The sequence below is a fragment of the Aulonocara sp. 'chitande type north' Nkhata Bay genome, linkage group LG3 (genome assembly GCF_057382095.1).
Source record: "Aulonocara sp. 'chitande type north' Nkhata Bay isolate Kocher_YH1m ecotype deep benthic linkage group LG3, A_spYH_male_GT1.1, whole genome shotgun sequence".
In the NCBI taxonomy this organism is placed as follows: domain Eukaryota; kingdom Metazoa; phylum Chordata; class Actinopteri; order Cichliformes; family Cichlidae; genus Aulonocara; species Aulonocara sp. 'chitande type north' Nkhata Bay.
In genome coordinates, this window is record NC_141346.1 from 16,354,471 (window position 1) to 16,372,390 (window position 17,920).

Below are 17,920 nucleotides of genomic sequence, written 5' to 3' on the forward strand. Positions count from 1 at the left end.
ACATACACTGTCAAACATGGGAACCTATCAAATCATAATAAATCACACCATTTCTAATAAACTGAATTTACCACAAGTGGACTCCAAGTTGTAGGAACATCTGGCAGGTGATCACCAGAAACAGGATGCAGCTGAGCTCAATTCTGAGTGTCATGGTAAAAACTGTAAATACTTCAATACAATTCAATACATGTTTTATTTTAGGAACACATACATACATGTGCAACAATTTCAAGAATGTTTTTGCTTGAATTTTTTCTCCCGTTGTCAATAGTGTGTAGAATTGTAAGGTGAAAAATGAATTCAGTGGAACAGAAGGAAATCCATCACTAAATCTTTTTTGCGGTAATGAGGCATTCAGGACTCTCTGCAGATTATTTTAACTGTGGACTTGAGCAAAATCAACAGAGGAAACTCACTTGATGTTAAATATCTCTGCTCTGAACTTAAACTTTTTGTGTTCACTCGACCAAGACTAAAAGGAAGCTGGCTACACTACACAGCTGCTCTGAAAGGACTGCAGTCCCTGCTGATCTTTATACTGGATTTCCTACATCAGGAGCTGCTCTGAGAACAGCTCCACTGTCACACAGTGCAGAGTCCAGCATCATCCCCTTTGTGTCACTCAGAATCTGACAAAGGGTCAATCGATGTATGCGGACTGCTCTGCTGCTGCTCTGTCCTTCTCACACTCTTTGTAGACACACTGCGACTCCTCCACACCTTCTCCTTCACACCCATATCCTCTACCTCTATTTTTACTTCATCTTTTAATTCAATTAAATATTCCAAAGCCAGAATGATTCTGCAGATTATTTCTATTCATGACACAACAACATATACAGTCATGTAAAGAACGCAAAACTGCTTCACTGTCTGTGAACTATTGTAAAAGCGGCAGTTACTACTGCATTGCTTTGTGTTGCAGCACCACCCTGTGGAATGATAACAAATTTCAGTTGTTTTTTACTGAAACTGCAATAGATAGATAGACCAATTCCACAAGAATTAAATAAAACATATACATATGGTTAAAGTCAGAGTTTTCTTCGTAATTGTGATTGACTCAAAGGTTTCTTAAAGGTGCCAGTTACCTCTCTTCACAGAGAAGTCGATCAAAAGATATGAACAACAACATGTGTTTGTCCCACATAACACATATATTAAAACAAAACAAAACTAAACACACAAATAAAAAAGCACATTTCACATATTTTCAGAAAGACTGAAACTAGTCAGCATGTGGCTAAAATGCAGCCTGTCCCTACCTCTAAGTGGCAATTTGTTAGAAATCAGCAGGTTTTACAGTTGCAGCTCCTTTGCTGTAACTTCTAGTTTCACCAGTAGGGGGCGTTTTTATTTTTTTATTTTTTAATTCCATTTCACACTATATGGTAGGGTGACAATATTTTGATTTCTAAAAAAAAGAAGACACTTGGCCCAGTCATGAAGAACTCTGTGTCCTCTGGATTCCCATATACTTGTTTGGCGTTCACCTAGGGACCAATTTTGACCCGAGGACACCACAAGGGGTTTACAGGGTGCCTTCTTTGTGCGGTTAATGGACGGTGAAATGAAAGAAATGTCATATAGGCTTTTACATGTCAACAAGGGAAAAATAAACCTTAAAAACCTCTGGAATTAAATAAGGGCACAGAAATAAGATCTCATCTGTATGAGAAAAATTACCAGTACCAAGACTGTACGGGGGAAATTTCTTTTGCAGTTCGTTTGAAAAGCTGCAGTTGCGCTTTGGTAACCTTTCAAACATCATCAGGCGTGCTGCACACGCTGTCTGTCCCGTCTGTAAGCGAAGAACAACCACTCACAAAGCAGCTGCTCGGGGATGATGTCACACATATGGGTCCTCTGTAGACCTATAGGAAAACCCTGACATTTTCATTAAACATGTATGATTTAATTTCTTTTATTAAATCATACATGTTAGATTTAAACATTGTGTGAATATTTGCTTAGTCATTCTCACGAAGCACTAAAGTTCTCAGACAAGATCTGGGCTCTGTGCCACTGTTGAATTCCCCGCCTGTACAAACAATGACAGCACATAAGCAGACACACACACGCACACACACAAAATCATTAGATTTGTCAGAAGATCAGGTATTAGAACCATTTCATTACATTAACTGTATTTCTCAGTCATCATCACTCAAACTTTGATTTAAGTTTGATTAATAATACAAAATGATTTATTAGTAGCAAAAGCAGATATAGACTCTGTCATTTTAAACATAAAAGTCTGGATTTCAAACCCTTTTAGCCTGCAATGAGAATTAACCTGGTGAGAATTCAATCCTCCACGTCTCTAAATAAGAGGTCGACCTTGTTGTCAACATTTATGCTCATACACAGTGCTTATATTGCTGAATGTGTCAAAGTAATTTGTAATTGCATTTCTAAGAAAGTAAACGTACGTTATGGTGTGTGACAGAAATGTTTGCAGTTACAACACATCTACACTGTTGATACAAAACCATGAATCCACTGTTAGGTGAGCTAGAGTTTGTACCGCTCTACTATGTACTATGTGCTATTGGAGCGCACTAATGTTGCCTGCATGGTACAGCTGAGATGTAATTATTTTCTGAAGTTATCTAACAACAGTTCCTACAGTCACAGGTTTGCATAGTTACAACTGAGCTCATGATCATGTGAACCGATCATAAAGTGTTCTCAGTCTCATCTTCTTCGCAGTGAATCATGAAGTGGACCTAAAGTGACTTACAGTTAGTGGTGGTCTGTTTGAAGCTGATGGTGACAAAAAAAAAGGCAAAACAAAAGATTTGTAGTGTACTTTAAGCAATGCATTATACATAAAAATAACAATGTGATATTATAGCAAAACTCACCTCCCCATTGGAACAGCACAAGAATATTTCCAAGCTTGAACTGTGCTGTACATTATTAAACATAAAGTGTGTGTGTGGTTTTTGTTTAATTCTATATTATTTTTTATCTATTCTGCAAACATCAAGAAGTTACAATCAAAGAGACCAAACCATCACCTCTTTTCTTCCTACCCTCAAGTACATTTTCACAGCTGTTACCGCCCAGCTCAGGGACAAAAGGAGATAACGCGAGAGACTCGGTCAGTGTCTGAGGTTTGGACTTTATTAAATCAAATCAAATCACTTTTATTGTCACATCACATGTGCAGGTACACTGGTACAGCACATGCGAGTGAAATTCTTGTGTGCGAGCTTCACAAGCAACAGAGTTGTGCAAAATACAATAACATAAACAGGCAAAATATACGAATGGCTAAATCTGAACTAATAAATATATGTACAATATATAATAGTATATGCAAAAAAAACAACAAAAATTTCTGGATGTGTATACTAAATGTTTTTCTGCGTGTGTGTGTGTGTGTGTGTGTGTGTGTGTGTGTGTGTGTGTGTGTGTGTGTGTGTATACACATATTTTACAAATTAAATAGAGTCAACAATAAATAAAATATATAAAAATATACAGAGTTGAGACATGTGCAAAACAGTGGCATTAACAGTGGCAAACACAAAACATAAAACAACAAAGCTGGAGCAATGTGTTGGCAAACAGCCAGTGCACTTGTCACTACTAACACTCAGGCTGTGTGCAACAAACAGAGTCTCTAGAGGCGTCCGACAGGGAGGCAACTGGCAGGCTCAGGTGAAGGCGTTCCCCTTCACCTGGCACATTGTCCTCCTTTTAACAGCTGCACCGGCCCTTATCCGTCACACCATTGGCTCTCTTCTTAGCCCTGAACTCCAAGGTAGCCAGTCCTCAGCGAGCCCAGGACCACAGGAGCTTCCTTACTAGAGCCCACCTCCTCGTTCTCCGTCTTGGCTGTAAGAACAGCAAAGACACACACTCTCTATCACACACAGAAACACAGCACAAGAAGATGCATTGCTGACTTTTTGTGATCCAGGTGGTGTATGTTCATTTTTCTTGCAGGTGTGACAGTTGGTGATATATTGTGCATTTATATTTTTACTCTATTCTTTTATTACATCTTCCCCTATGCCTCCCTATCCCCTCTTCTGTCTCTCCTGCCTTAGTCATTGTCATACTGTATACCACATACCAGATAACTGAAATAAAATAAATTGAAATGATGAAATGAACAGGTAAAAGAAATCTAGAGGAGCCTATAGAAAGTTTATAGAGCTGATCTTTGAAAAGCAAAATGTGTTTGGCAGAACAGCGTATTCAGATCACAAGTCTGATTGCAAAAGCTACCAGAATGGGCAGAATTTAAAAATGAAAATAAAAATCTCTGAACTCAGTGAACATGTCCTAGCATGACTGGAATGCAGTTCAACAGCTTTTGGTAACACTCAGTAAAAAACATGTGGATCATATGATCTGTTTCATAAGGTCTCTCTTCCATTATCCACTTTATAGCCAACACTCATATTAGAAAGAATATAATATATACATTCATACATATAAGAAAGAATGTACTGTATCTCTGCACACACAAAACCCCCATCAAGTTTGATCTTCAGTTTCATGTGTTTGTCCCTAGTCAGAGGAGAATTGGGAGACATGTTGAAACTGTCACAGCTATCAGAGAACAACACTGTCTGTTTTTTTTATTCGCAAAGTCTTGATAAACTGTGTTATTTATCCTCACTTTTAATACCTCTCTGTCTATTTCTCTGACACTGAGCTCCTGTGACTGTATGTTTGTACTGTGTCAGCTCCTATTAATGGTTTCATTCCATTAAACGGTCAGAGTTAAAACCATCACATTGTTTTTTGTAATGTTTGGTGTTTCACCCTTGTATGTGGATTATTGAGCTTCATGTGCTCAATAAAAGAGCTCACTTTTTCTTTAAATCTCCTCCTACCTCTGCATCTTTATCTTGTATTCTCACATACCACACACTGTCACACCACATGGACACTGTATGTCATTTTTTGCTCCCCTGTGCATGTACTAGAAGTGTTTGCTCGCTGTCATTTGAAAACATGAATCTGTCATCCATAAAGCTTTGAAACTATCCCTACTAGTGCAGTGTCTTTCAATTCCACTACTTCCTTCTGATGGTGCCTATTTGCACTTACACTTTAGTCATAAAACTCACTGAACTTGGATGTGCACAGAATCAGCTTTTCCATGTTTGCATTATTTTGTTCATTGTGTGGCTAAATTTAGCGTGGCTGTGTGTCTACTGGTTACACAAAGGTACGTCACAGAATGCACAGACTGGGCAAGTACTCTTTACTGGCATGCTTTTGCTTTGCTTTCATTGACATGGTGGGGAATTGTTAAGCACATGGAATATTCTGGAATGTTCTATCCTATGTGCCTTAATACTGCTGGAGTTTCCTTCCTACCTTCCTTTGCTCAAATAAGTTTGTCTTGATGTTATTTTTGAGGGGGTTTTTTTGTTATTTTTTTTTCCTTTATTATTGTATGGTCTTTACCTTACAATATAAATTGCCTTGAGATGAATGTTGTTATTATTAGATGCTAGAAGGGAATTGAATTAAATATTAATTGATAGTGTTTAGGAGGTCTAGTCATTTACATTCATATTTGTTGTTTTCAAGCAAAGATATCTCTCTTGCACACTGGGAATGTAGTCATACAAGTTCCTGTGGAGAGGGGAGGAGCTGCTCTGCTGAGGTGAGGAGAAAACAAAGTACTATAATTTCAGTTTCTACAGTCATAGAAGCAGACGAGTGAAAAAAAAAGGTGAGTGTTATTGAGCATTTATGGGTTGTCGGAAAAATAGCAAAACTATTTCTTACTGGAAGATATTACATTAATGTTTCTCAAGGTGGAACAAAAAGCTGGAAATTGTTATGGTCTATTTCTGCACTCGAGTTTGTTGCACCATAGAACGAAAAAGAATGAAACATGATGAAACTATATCTTTGGTTAATGGTGAGACTGACATTTTAACGTCTTGTGCTGAGCTGTCTCTCAGTGAGCTGTAGGAGAGTAAACTGGAGGGTTTAATACAAGCTAACTCTGTGTGTGTGTGTGTGTGTGTGTGTGTGTGTGTGTGTGTGTGTGTGTGTGTGTGTGTGTGTGTGTGTGTGTGTGCTGTGTTTCCTGTTCTGCCAGTTATGGCGTTCTTTAAAAATATTTCTGATGTTTTTTTCTGCCGTGCTCACAGTCACAGTTCCTTGTTTCTCTCCCAGGAAGCCTAAAAATAAGTGTTTTGGAGGGGAACATGGCAGAGTTTCAAGGATCCAGCTCTATGTCCATGAACAGTGACAAATTAGGAGATTATAATCCAGTGTTCAGTCATGAACTTGGACCATCAGGCAAAAAGTAAGAAACTGTGTCTGTTATAAGCAATTTGAAAATGGCGAAAGGAGAGGACAAACTTTAGTAACATAGTAAAGTCTTTCTGAAAAATGCTCTTAAAGCACTAAGACATTCATATCAAGTGATTTTCCTCAAACAACCACTGACGCTGTATTATGTATTTCAGTCTGTATTATGTTTTTGACTTCCTGATATTTGTTTTCCATTGAGTTTTGTATTTTATTTTATGAAGGAACATAATACAAGCTGTGACTCCTTATCCTGGTAACTGATGTTAAGATGATTGAATACTGATGAGGGAAAGATTATTTGCTTATATAACAGAAAAATCTAAATGGAAAGCTCTGAAATATTAAATGAAGATCTGAAAGTGAGTTAAAAACGATTACCCTGGTGACAGCCTGCCCTACAGAAAGTACAGTAGTAGAGAGAAAATTTAGTTTTTCAGTCTCCTAAATCTGACAGAGCGAGAGAAACAGCTGAATGCCCAACAACAGGCACATGTAGAAGAATAATCTGTTCTGGATTCATTGTTTGTGTTTACAGACATCAACAACACAAACACAGACCACAGTTTCCAGGATCCAGCTCTGTGTCCATGAACAGTGACATGTCCAGAGATTATCCTCCAGTCTTCAGTCATGAACCTGGACCTTCAGGCACACAGTAGGAGACTGATTCGGCTATAAACTGAGTGAAGATTTTAGTTTTCGAGTCTTTCACATTATTTCAAAGGGGTCTGCAAGGGTCCTTGACTTGTGTATAACCCATTGAAATGTTTTCCTATGAAGTTTTGAAGTAATTAAGAGACTGTCTTTATGTGAAAATGGTGAGTGGACACAATAAGCTTTAGTAACATTATATAGTCTTTATGAAAAGCCTCTTAACCATTAAAACATTCATATACAGTGCTTTTCCTCAAACAACCACTGACACAGCTGTGTTACTTTCAGCCTGTATTATGAGTTTGAACGCCTAATATTTGTTTTCCATTAAGTTTTGCAGTTTTATGTTCCTGATAAAATAACTGTTGTACTACCAGTGCACTTATTTGTGACTGATTGGTTTGATGCTGCCAACTGCCTTTATGTGGATGTGCTCACAGCTAAACTGATAAATCCCTGTAAACATGGCACGTTGGTTAATTCTCTTCATTCTATGTTTGTGTTTACAGACGTAAACAACACAAACACCAAGCAGAGTTTCCAGAATCCAGCTCTGTGTCCATGAACAGTGACATGTCCAGAGATTATCCTCCAGTCTTCAGTCATGAACCTGGACCCCCAATCACACAGTAAGAGGCTGATTCTGGCTATAAACTGAGTGAAGATGATTTTAGTTTTCGAGTATTTCGTATTGTTTCAAAGGAGTTCGCAAGGGTGGAGTCACTGAATTGTGCTTATACTCCTCTGAAGCATTTCAGAGATTGGTAGGAATGAAATTACTGCAATTTAAAAAAACATGTGGCCACAAACATGTTTTTTTTTTACAAACATTAAAGACACCATTCTTAAAAGATCGAGGCTAAACACAGTCTTTCTGAGAAGGCTCTTAACGCCCTTGCAATTAAGCAATTATTCCCCCAAAACCACTAACACAGCTGTGTTAATGTCTATTGCGTGTTTGGCTTAAATACAGCCCAGATGCAACACTTCAGAGTAGACTGGTTCCCTTGGTTAGTTAGACAGAGGAAGCAAAACTGGACATAACACACATGAGGCAATCTGTGATGTTATGGTTTAGGGCCCGGATGGCTTGGGGATAGAAGCTCCTCTTGAGTCTCTCTGTCCTTGCCCGGATGATGTGGAACCTTCTACCAGATTGCAGAAGTTGGAACAGTTTGTTGCCAGGATAGGATGGGTCCTTCAGTATCTGCGCTGCTCTAGTCTGGCATCTCCTGGTGTAGGTGTCCTGAAGCAGTGGGAGAGCAATCCTGCAGCAGCGTTCTGCTGTACGGATCACTCTCTGGAGAGCTTTTTGGTCCTTAACACAGCTGTTCCCAAACCACGATGTAATGTTCTGTTTGGGGATGCTCTCCATAGTGCCTGTATTGAAAATCCTGAGGATCACTGGAGAGACCCTGAACTTCCTTAGCTGTTGTAGGTGGTACAGGCGCTGCCTAGCCTTTTTCGTCTGGACCTGAATGTGGGCAGACCATATCAGGTCTGAGGAGATACGGACACTGAGATACTTGAAGGACTGCCCCCTCTCCACTGGAACTCCAGTCTCTGTGCTGACTCCTTCTGAAGTCCACCACTAGCTCCTTGGTCTTGCCAACGTGCAGCTGGAGGTGGTTATCCTGGCACCATGATGCCAGATTCTTCACCTCCTCCATGTAGGCCGCCTCATCGTTGTTGGAGATGGCGCCCAATACCACTGTGTCATCAGCAAACTTCACAATGATGTTTGAGCCGTGGTGGGCCACACAGTCTGCTGTGTAGAGGGAGCATGACATCCCGGTGCATTTCAGACCCAGCAACACGCTCAGACAAAAACTGGTTCACCCGAAAGACAAAACGCCAAAACACAAACGTAACAATGTGGTGTATGCTGTACAGTGCAGCGAGGAATGCTCAGACCTCTACATTGGAGAGACCAAACAGCCACTTCACAAGCGCATGGCACAACACAGAAGAGCCACCTCCACAGGACAAGACTCAGCAGTCCATCTGCATCTTAACGATAAAGGTCACTCTTTCGAGGATGCCAACGTTCACATTTTGGACAGAGAGGACAGATGGTTTGAAAGAGGAGTGAAAGAAGCCATCTATGTCTGCTGTGAGCGACCATCTTTGAACAGAGGCGGGGGTTTACGACACCAACTCTCTGCCATCTATAATCCAGTTTTGAGATCCCTTCCCAGACGCCTTAACGCCCACTCCCATCCTGGGCCATCTGACCTCAGGAATTCGCATGATAAGGTGGGCCAGGTTTCACAATGAACACACCCGAAACTCTGGCTGATGGGGACCCACACCCAGTTTCACACCTTGGCTCAGGCGATTAGAGGATCATCAGGGGGTCCTTTTGTCCCTCCGTGGGGGGTTACTCCCACTAGACTCTCCACCATTTGACCTTAGAACTGAAGAAGCTTCTCGGATGAGAGGTGAAACGTCTTCAAGCAACTTAAAGAAGTCCAGACGCTTTTCTTTGCAAGCTCCTTTGAGTAGAGCAGTGGCAAGAGGACATATCCCTGGGGTGCTCCTGTGTTGATGCTGATACTGTTAGAGACGCATCTACCCACCCTCACCACCTGAGTTCTGCTATAATTAACAGCTGATGTCGAGAGGTCCTAATGTTTGCACTGATATTTGTGTTCTAGTCGACTATCTGATTCTTTTTGAATTCAGATATGTGATCATGTATGGTAGACACCCTATTAATGTAACTGTACTGCTTTAAGAAGAGGAAGCAAAACCAGAGCAGATTGGGGAGCAGTGTTCCCTCTAAGCTGCTGACACAGTCTCCGCACACATCTGCGCTGCGCACAAAATAATCCAGTGTGAATTGAAATGAAAGTAAATACATGTATTTATTTTAATTTTACTGATTTTCTGTGTGTGGAGACCGTGTCAGCAGTGTGCAATTGCTCACGTGCTCAGCTTAGAGGGAACAGTGTTGGGGAGTGTGTGTGACCAAATACATGGAAACCAGGCGGATTGCTAGCTCCTCTGAGCAGTGTGGGAACCATAGCTGAACTCAAAAGACTCCAGAAAATGGAGAATTAACGTGAACAAACTGAGAGGGAAATCCTGAGCACAGCAGACAAACAGGTTTAAGAGATGAACTAGCGAGCAGAGGAGGTGAAGATGAAGGCAAAGGTAGAGGTGTGTGATGTTGGATGAGAGGCTGCAGGTTTTGTAGAGACTATCCTTGAGTATTCAGTTATGAACCTGGATCATCAGGCACAAAGTACAGATTTCGGAATAACCAGTTTTCTGAAAGTCAAGACAACATTCTTGGAAGCTAGGCTAAACCCTAAGGCCAATCTCCTTATTTCAGTAGACCAAACAGCCACCCACACAAAAACTGTTTTGCTTCGATTAAGAATAAATGCACTGTTTTATACACGAAAAGGCAACAGAAAACACAATAAGTGAAAGATACTGAGGGGAAAAACCAGTAACTGAATGCCCACTACTATGAACCTACCACAGAAACAAGTGTTTGCATGATGTCTACAAATGTTTTTACTTCCTTTCTTTGGTCAGAATAATTTTTGTTTGTGTCCACAGAGAGAAGAAGAGGAATTTCTTTCTGGAGAAGCCAGTGTCATGTTGTGTGTGGTGTCAGGATGTCCTGAAGGATTCATCTACAGACTTCTGTCCCCAATGTGGAGTCAAGTCTGGAACCAGAACTTTTCAGCAGACAGCCAGTAAGAGCAGTTGTGCAAAAATGAAAACTTAAGTTTTCTTGCTCTGTTTAATTGTTTTCCATTCTTTCAACAGATACTGATCTAGAAAAAGTTTTTGATGTATTAAAGGTCACTCTGAGGACACGATATGAACATGTGATTGAAGGACCTGATAAATCAGGAATTGGAGCCCTCCTCAGATTAATCTACACTGAGGTCTACATCACAGAGGAGCAGAGTGAAGCTGTACACTTCCAACATGAGGTGAGGCAGGTGGAGAGCGCTTGTAAGAAGATCCCCTGTGAAACACCAATCAGCAGCAAGGACATCTTTAAAGCCTTGCCTGACCAACAGAGACCCATCAGAGTGGTTCTGACATATGGTGTTGCTGGCATTGGAAAAACCTTCTTGGTGCAGAAGTTCACTCTGGACTGGGCAGAGGGCTTAGAAAACCAACACACCAGTGCGGTGGTTGTGCTTTCATTCAGAGAGCTGAACTTGGTCAGAGATGAGCAGTACAGTCTCCTGGAGCTGATCCATGTTTTCTATCCAACATTACAGAGCGTCACAGCAGAGAAGCTCACTGTGTGTAATCTTTTGTTCATCTTTGATGGCCTGGATGAAAGCAGACTTTTGTTGGATTTTGCAAACAGGAAGCTTTTGTCTGATGTCACACAGAAGTCAACCATCAGTGAGCTGCTGACAAATCTCATTGAGGGAAATCTGCTTCCATCTGCTCTCATCTGGATAACTTCCCGACCCGCAGAAGTAAGTCAAATTCCTCCTAAATGTGTTGACAGGATGACAGAAGTTCGAGGCTTTACTGACTCCCAGAAGCAGGAGTACTTCAGGAGAAGATTCAGAAATAAAGAGCTGTCAAGCAGAATCGTCTCTCACTTGAAAACATCCAGGAGCCTTTACATTATGTGTGGAATCCCAGTTTACTGCTGGATCACTGCTACAGTTCTGGAGCACATGTTGACTACAGAGGAGAGAGCAGAGCTGCCCAAGACCCTGACTGACATGTACTCACACTTCCTGATGGTTCAGATAAAGAAAAATCACAAGTACCATACGGGGAAAGAGATGAGACGAATAGAGCTCAGCAGTGCTGACAGGGAGGTTCTTCTGAAGCTGGGGCAGCTAGCATTTGAACATCTGCAGAAAAAGAACATCCTGTTTTACAGAGAAGACTTGGAGCAGTGTGGTCTGGATGTTACAGAGGCCTCGGTGTACTCAGGAGTTTGTACAGAGATCTTCAAAAGAGAATCTGTGATCTTCCAGAAACCAGTTTACTGCTTTGTTCATCTGAGCATTCAGGAGTTTCTAGCTGCTGTCTACATGTTCCACTGTTACACCAACAGGAAGACAGAGGTACTGCAGGACTTCCTGAGAGAGGACATCTCATCTCTGGAAGATTTTCTGGGCAGAGTCATGGAGGAATCCTTGGTTCTTGAGAATAACCACCTGGAACTGTTTGTTCGTTTCCTCCATGGCCTCGCTCTGAAGTCCAATCAAAGAATTTTAGGTGGTCTGCTGGGTCAGATAGAGAACAGTCCAGAAACCATCCAGAGAGTCATCAACAACCTGAAGGAGCTTAGAACTGATGGCAAGTGTCCTGAAAGATGCCTAAACATTTTCCACTGTCTGATGGAAATGAAGGACCTCTCACTACATCAAGAGATCCAAGAGTTCCTGAAGTCACAGAACAAATCAAAGAAGGAACTCTCTGGAATTGAGTGCACAGCTCTTGCATATATGCTGCAGATGTCAGAAAATTTTTATGATGAGTTGGATCTGAAAGAATACAATACATCACAGGAAGGACGATGGAGACTGCTTCCAGCTGTGATGAATTGCAGAAAGGCCCGGTGAGTCTAGATTTGATTAACATTATCAAACAGTGTAGATTAATAGTTTAGTTCTTAAAGTTATTCATACTAAAAGATTATCTCTTCTCATTACATAGTTCCAGTTATTTATTGGAAACATTGTGAACATGTTTTTTTGTTTTGTTTTTTTAACCAAAAATTATTTGGGTGATTACATTTTTAAACATCTTCAGCTGAAACAGTGACTGTGGCCAAATGTTAAAGTAATTGGATAACACTTCATGTTGTTACAGTGGTTGATTTTCAGCAATACAAATTAAATCAGTCAAGTGATTCAGTACAGTCAGTTTTAATAATATTATTATTATATTAATTACATCACAGTGAGTGGTCATAAATTAATCACATGAGACTGTGATAGGAAGGACCCAAGCACGTAGTGTTGCAAGATGAGTGTTTGTTTATTTATAAAGTGTTTTAACCAGTTTGCTTTTAGCAGCTTTCCAGGTGCACACTTCAGTTCAGTTCTGTACACAGCTCTGTCCTGTTGTTCAACTCTCACTCCTTTCTCAGGCCCCAGCAGCAACTGAAATAGGGTAAACATGATTAGCATGCCAGACTTCCCTTGGTCCCTTGCAGTTGAGCCACAAACAACACCCTGCCCCAGAGACAAAGACTGACACTGCAGTCTTTTTTTGATTGACTTTTACTGATCCTGAGTCCAACTTTTCATTTTAGCACTGTGGAGTTAACAGGCACAGCAGCACTTCCAAATCACATGAAGGATTTAAGATGACATAGCAGCAAGACACACCCTCATTGCATCTCCATTGAAAGTGGGGAGTTCAAACTATTAACCAGTTTATAAATTGTGTTGATAGGACAGGAAAAAACAGACGTAATTAAGAAATAGTTTCAGAGTTTTCTTGAATGTTGTCACCATGTTTAGCACAGGAAGAAATGTTAGAAACTGGAAATTCTAAGGAAAGTGCTCCCAAGTAGAAAGAAACAACAAACAACAAAATGACAACCACAGAAATGATAAACTCTTGCACTTTCCTTCAGAGAAGGAAAAAATGTATCTAGTTGTTTTGCATCAAGTCCACAAAATAAATAAAATGTTTTTTCTTCACAATAACATGTTTTTATTATTATATTATATTTGCAATTATGTGTCAACACAGACTTCATGATGTTTATATTTATGGGAAACGGTGTGGAGCTGTGGCCTCAGCTCTGACGTCAGACCGCTCCCATCTGAGAGAGCTGCACCTGATTTCAGTCACTGTGCTGGAGCCAGCAGATGAACTTTTTGCTTCTCTGGGGCATCCAAACTGTAGACTGGAGACACTCAGGTCAGTTAACTGAAACTGAATCTGTTGTTATTTATAAAGTTATTTCACTAATAAGTAATCCAACTCCAGTAATGTAGGATGGAGGACAGGGATGCACCAATCCAACATATTTATATACATATTTAATATGGTACCTTGGCTTCACCACACCAAGACTTGGATTTTAGTAGGTGATTTTGGAGACTGTATAATGAATGTATGTGCATAAACAGTCAAGCCCATAATTATTTAGAGCACTCGTAAATTTTGACTTAAAAGTTACCTTTGTTCAACCAGGTATTTTTCTTTAGTTGAATCTGGTTTCTATCGAAAGACAATAGCTTTTATTTATTATTATTATTATTATTATTATTATTATATGAGAAAAAAGTGCCAGGTCCAAAATTATTCATACCCATCACAAACTGTCACAGTCACTGGGAAAATCCAATGTTCTTTCCAAATAGTCAAAGCTGTTCTAAAGCATCCTACCCTGACTAATTGGAAACAGCTGTTTTAACCAACTCAACAGGGCTCTGCAGTTGGGTTGTGGACAGTCATGGCTAAGATAAAGGAGCTTGGTGAGGACCTGCAGCTGTGTATTGTGGCTGGTAAAAAAGCCATATCTAAATGTTTTCAAGTTCCAGTGGCTGCAGTGCAAAGTATTATTCAAAAATACAAGTTTTGCACTGTGGAAAATCTCAGAGAACATTGTTGATAACCAAAAGTGACACCTGTGCTGGCCAGGATGATAATGATAGAGGTGAAGAAGAATCATAGGATCACCATCAATCCTGGTCAATCTGTGCTCTGCTGGTATCAATGTCTCAAACAGTCCAACGGACACTGCACACTGCTGGGTTCCACGGAGGACACGGCTTCTCCAGAGAAGGCACACAAAAGCCCCTTTGGAAATGCTCATCTGGACAAAGAAAAAGATTACTGGTCTTCTGTGTTATGGTTAGATGAAACAAGAATAGAATTGTTTGACCACTATGATGCTTCCTTCATTTGGCATAAAAAAGGAGACGCCTTCAACCCAAAGAACACCATCCCCACTGTCAAACATGGTGGTGGGAACGTAATGCTTTGGGGGTGTTTTCCAGCCAGTGGACCGGGGAACCTAATCACAGTAAATGGCACCATGGTAGTTGGTTAATAGTTGGTTTTGTTAGCCACCACCTCCGTTCCATGATGGTTATTCAGTGGACATGGATGACTTTTTTTTTTACTTCTCTTTCAAACCATCTATCTTCTCTGTCCAAAATGTGAGCCTTGACAATAGCATCGAGGAGGCTCTTCTATGTTGTGCCATGTGTTTTTGGAGTGGCTCTCTCCCTTATGTAGAGATATGAGCAGACACAAAGTATGTCACAGTGCACAATATGTAGGTTGAACTGTTTAAGGGAGGTTTGACTTTGGGATGACGCAGTTTTTGGGTAAGGGTGTTACTAGGTTTGAAATGCGCAGTGATGTCATGTTAAATGAACACTTTGTAACTCACATGATTGTTATTCAGCTTTGAGAACGTCACTTTGTCAGAGAACAGCTGTGCTGCTCTGCTCATTGCTCTGAAGTCCAACCCCCCCTATCTGAAACGTCTGGATCTAATAGGATGCAACCTGGAGGGCGCAGGGATGAAACAACTGTATTATTACCTGGAGAGTCCACACTGTAAACTACAGTTTAAAAGGTCAGTTTACTTGACTTAGATTATGAAGGAAAAATATTTCTTTGGTTTCTGTTTATCGGTGTCTGCAGAAAAAAACGACCACACATACAAAAAGAATACGGCTGTGCAGAAGGTTGACTTTGTGATGATCCACAGTAACAAAATAACAAAGTTACTGCACAATGCACATTTAAAGGTCTTGTGTCCTAACACTTTATGAACTTTTAGTTTCACATGTCCCCAGAATCTTCAGGCTTCTGTTCAAAATGGTAAATGGCCTGTATTTATATAGTGCTTTTCTAGTCCCTAAGGACCCCAAAGCACTTTACACAACCAGTCATCCACCCATTCACACACACATTCACACACTGGTGATGGCAAGCTACATTGTAGCCACAGCCACCCTGGGGTGCACTGACAGAGGCGAGGCTGCCGGACACTGGCGCCACCAGTAGGCAACGGGTGAAGTGTCTTGGCCAAGGACACAACGACCCAGACTGTCCAAGCCGGGGCTCGAGCTGGCAACCTTTCGATTACAAGGCGAACTCCCAACTCTTGAGCCACGATCACCTACCAACAACAACAAAACAACATACAGATCTTTTTTTAAACATGTCTGCATGCCTCTAGTTAGAAACTCCTTCCAGTATCTGTGGACTCAAGTCAAACTGGAATGGGCACTACACCCACCTCTTTCTGTGGAAAACAGTCAACAGGAGCAGAGCAGCTCTTTAAGTACAGTGCGTATATCTTTTTGATAGAGACCTGGATTTGACACTGCATGACTTCTAACTTCAAATGCATCACATGTAAATCAATATTTTATAGCCATTATGTTCTCAGAAAAAGAACATTGTTTACTGAAAACAGATGAACTGTAAATGTGGCTGTATCAAAATAAAAAAAATTAGGAAATGTTATTTTTCTCACATTCACAATAGTAGGCTGCTCACTTCTTGTTGGACCTCCATCTTCCACAGGTTACACCAAGATGTTTATTTTGACTTTAGTGTCTTTTCTCACTTTGTTAACACAAAGATGTAACAATTCATTTTTCTGCTACCTGTTTTTGATCCTGTCTCCTCATTTTCCTGCAGAGTGACTTCAGTTTAGATGCTGCACTGTGGTGAGTAATCTGTCTTTCTATATGGCATTTAAATTAATATTTACCCATATTTATCATGTTTGATGTGACATGTGTATTAGTTGTCTCACACAAAGCGCTTTACATATCCAGTCATTCACACACTGGTGATGGCAAGCTACATTGTAGCCACAGCCACCCTGGAGCGCACTGACAGAGGCGAGACTGCCGGACACTGGCGCCACCGGGCCGTCTGACCACCACCAGTAGGCAATGTGTGAAGTGTCTAGCCCAAGGACACAACGACCGAGACTGTCCAAGCTGGGGCTCGAACCAGCAACCTTCCGATTACAAGGCGAACTCCCAACTCTTGAGCACCATGACTACTATGACACGTTGTAATAATTTTACTACTGTAATTTTACTGGTGAACATTGTCTCAATTGTAGTGTTGCATCAGTGATCCGGCAGTGTATTTTTTCCAGTGCCGTGTTATGTTACAGTTCAGAGAAGGGTGTGGCACATGTACTTTGTTTAATGGGAATGCAGTTTTGTAATTTTGCAGTATTTGAAAAATACAGATATTTGTTAACCCTTTAGAGCCGGTCGGAGCGGGCACGCTCTGTTTTGTGTAACTATTTTTAAATCCCGGTAGCTATGCAACCACGTAAGCTAGCGCAATAATTTTTTTGCATATGAAACCGGAGGAGTTGTACTTACATCTTATGCCATCAGCTTGTCCTCGGTCACAGTTTCCTTCCACATATAGCTTTGCAAGAACTGCATAAAAAGCACTTGCAGCAACAAAAACATAATATTCCAGAAACACGCTTTGCCGATCCGATCAGCTGTTCATAACACTTCCTACGTTGGAATAGACGTCAGCACGAACTTTTGCATGTCCGCCATTACCTGCCCGAAACCGGAAGTGACGTCATTTTGCGGAAATGTAGTTTTTTTTTTTTTACCATCAGGGCCTCAGGGCCTATACTGGTGTTTTTAAAAGCTATGTTTGACTTTATGACTTTCTGTGTCTTTTCTGGGATGCTTAGGACTCATATTGCACTGCTGGAAATATTTATATTAATATATTAATATATATTATTAATATATTAATATAATGTTTATTTTGATGCATATGCTGCTTTTTTGCAAATTTGCACTATAACATTTATTTTCGTTTTTCCTGCAGTATATAAAAATTGGTGTATTTCAAAAATAAAACTATGAAGACACTCAAAATAAATTTCCTGTGGTAGGAAACTATTCTGCGCAACTGTTTTGTATTTGCAGTTTACATATTATTAAAATCTGGGCTATAGTTGTTGTATTGATGTATAGCAACTTGAAAT

The 17,920-nt window shown here is 40.5% G+C and overlaps 2 protein-coding genes across 5 annotated transcripts in view; one reads left to right on the forward strand and one right to left on the reverse strand.

Moving 5' to 3' along the window:
• Nucleotides 1-17,920, reverse strand: part of LOC147334189 (coxsackievirus and adenovirus receptor homolog) — a 261,856-nt gene that overhangs the window by 113,321 nt on the left and 130,615 nt on the right. The gene's annotated exons all lie outside the window — the stretch shown is intronic.
• Nucleotides 3,724-16,610, forward strand: LOC147334194 (protein NLRC3-like). 4 transcript variants are annotated; one of them, XM_086286458.1, is made up of 10 exons: nt 3,724-3,851; nt 5,566-5,641; nt 6,163-6,295; nt 6,839-6,958; nt 7,467-7,586; nt 10,528-10,667; nt 10,741-12,517; nt 13,663-13,833; nt 15,332-15,505; nt 16,582-16,610. In XM_086286458.1, the coding sequence occupies exons 3-10, from the start codon at nt 6,195-6,197 to the stop codon at nt 16,595-16,597; spliced, it is 2,619 nt and encodes an 872-aa protein (XP_086142584.1). In that variant the 5' UTR covers nt 3,724-3,851; nt 5,566-5,641; nt 6,163-6,194; the 3' UTR covers nt 16,598-16,610. The 4 variants fall into 4 exon arrangements, with proteins under 4 accessions (XP_086142584.1, XP_086142582.1, XP_086142583.1 ...); XM_086286456.1 differs by having other exon boundaries at nt 3,775-5,710; XM_086286457.1 differs by having other exon boundaries at nt 3,775-5,641.